We start from the raw sequence: 1,235 nt of genomic DNA, 5'->3' as shown, positions 1-1,235 counted from the left end.
TCCATTTGCAGAATGTTTATTGGGATGAAGTGAAAGCAACTTAAATTTAGCAACCACAGCATGTAAATGCATTCCAATCCTGACAGCACTCTTGGCTTTTTTGGAAAGGCTACATATAAAATAACAACCCAATCCTACACGAAATTTCCCTGGCAAGTTTTACAACAACATGGAAATAAATTCACCTCCTTTCTCCAATCGACTAACGTGACTATTCCATACGGGAATGTGCAAGCTTTCCATCAGCAAGTATGAAAAATAGACTGTAATATGTTAAAAAACTAAACCAAAGCATGTCTCAGTCAATGTTGATTATGTTGGCCTCTTGCAAAGTGGCAAGCGAAGTCGTACTTGTTTTTACACTTACACCCGCAGATGTTGCACTGGAAAGGATTTTCAAATCCATGACACCCCATGTGAATTGTGTAAAGGATATTGTCTGCAAAGTACATGTCACAGTGCGGGCAGTGATGCAGAAGCTGAGGGTCCTGGACTGGGAGGGTTGGAGCCGGAGTGCTTGGCTGGCTGTTGCTTATACTGGGAGTACTGGTGTGGGCGCTGCGGTCGCTGCTGGGCCCGGCCACGGGACTATAGTTCCTTTGATTTTGTGGAGGCCGAGGGTCTGGGCTGGTTGGAGATGAGTTTTGAGGAATATTTGCTGACACAGATGAAACTACCGCAGGTGCAGCAGGCTGCTGGATCATGAAAGGCTTTTCGTCCTGACAGGAAACAACATCAGGAGAGGCTGGATTTTGGTTTTCAGGTGGCAAGCTGGACAACTGTCCAGCCAAGGTGGAGAGCTGGTTCAAAGGATTATCCACCATGAGGTCTTGTGGGTCTCTTGGCAACCCTCCGCTCTGAGTCGTTTTTGCCATGCCCTCGTACGCCTCAGTCTGGATATTTGGGATTTCGTGGGTGAAGTCATTAAGGTAGTCTGGTTTCTGCACCACCATGGAAGGCGGGCTCAAATTAATTAACGCCCTTCTGCTGTACCCCAAATTGCTGGTCTTCTTCTGCAAAACCCCCCACATTTTCTTGCTGCTCAGGGAAGACCTCGTACCCTTGATCGGCACCATCTTGTGCTTGCGCCGCCGGTGGTGGGACAGGTTGCTCCTGTCGCTGCAGCGGAAGGAGCACAGTTCACACTTGTAGGGCTTCTCCCCGGTGTGGGATCGCATGTGGGCCTCCAGGTGACGCTCATAGGCCGAGGCAAAGGGACACAGATGGCACCTGTG

At 49.1% G+C, this 1,235-nt stretch overlaps 1 protein-coding gene across 1 annotated transcript; it reads right to left on the bottom strand.

Moving 5' to 3' along the window:
- Nucleotides 1–1,229, bottom strand: IKZF5 (IKAROS family zinc finger 5; the record flags this gene model as incomplete). The annotated part of the gene is made up of 1 exon (XM_027910475.1): nt 1–1,229. A coding segment is annotated over one exon (927 nt), but the record flags the coding sequence as incomplete, so codon positions are not given.
- Nucleotides 1,230–1,235: the final 6 nt, after the last annotated feature.

The sequence above is a fragment of the Empidonax traillii genome, unplaced genomic scaffold, assembly GCF_003031625.1.
Source record: "Empidonax traillii isolate 1590-97213 ecotype Southwest subspecies unplaced genomic scaffold, ASM303162v1 scaffold3565:size12328, whole genome shotgun sequence".
NCBI classification, from domain to species: Eukaryota; Metazoa; Chordata; class Aves; order Passeriformes; family Tyrannidae; genus Empidonax; species Empidonax traillii.
Note: the sequence above shows the minus strand (reverse complement) of the source record. Positions and strands in the feature narration are given on the sequence as shown.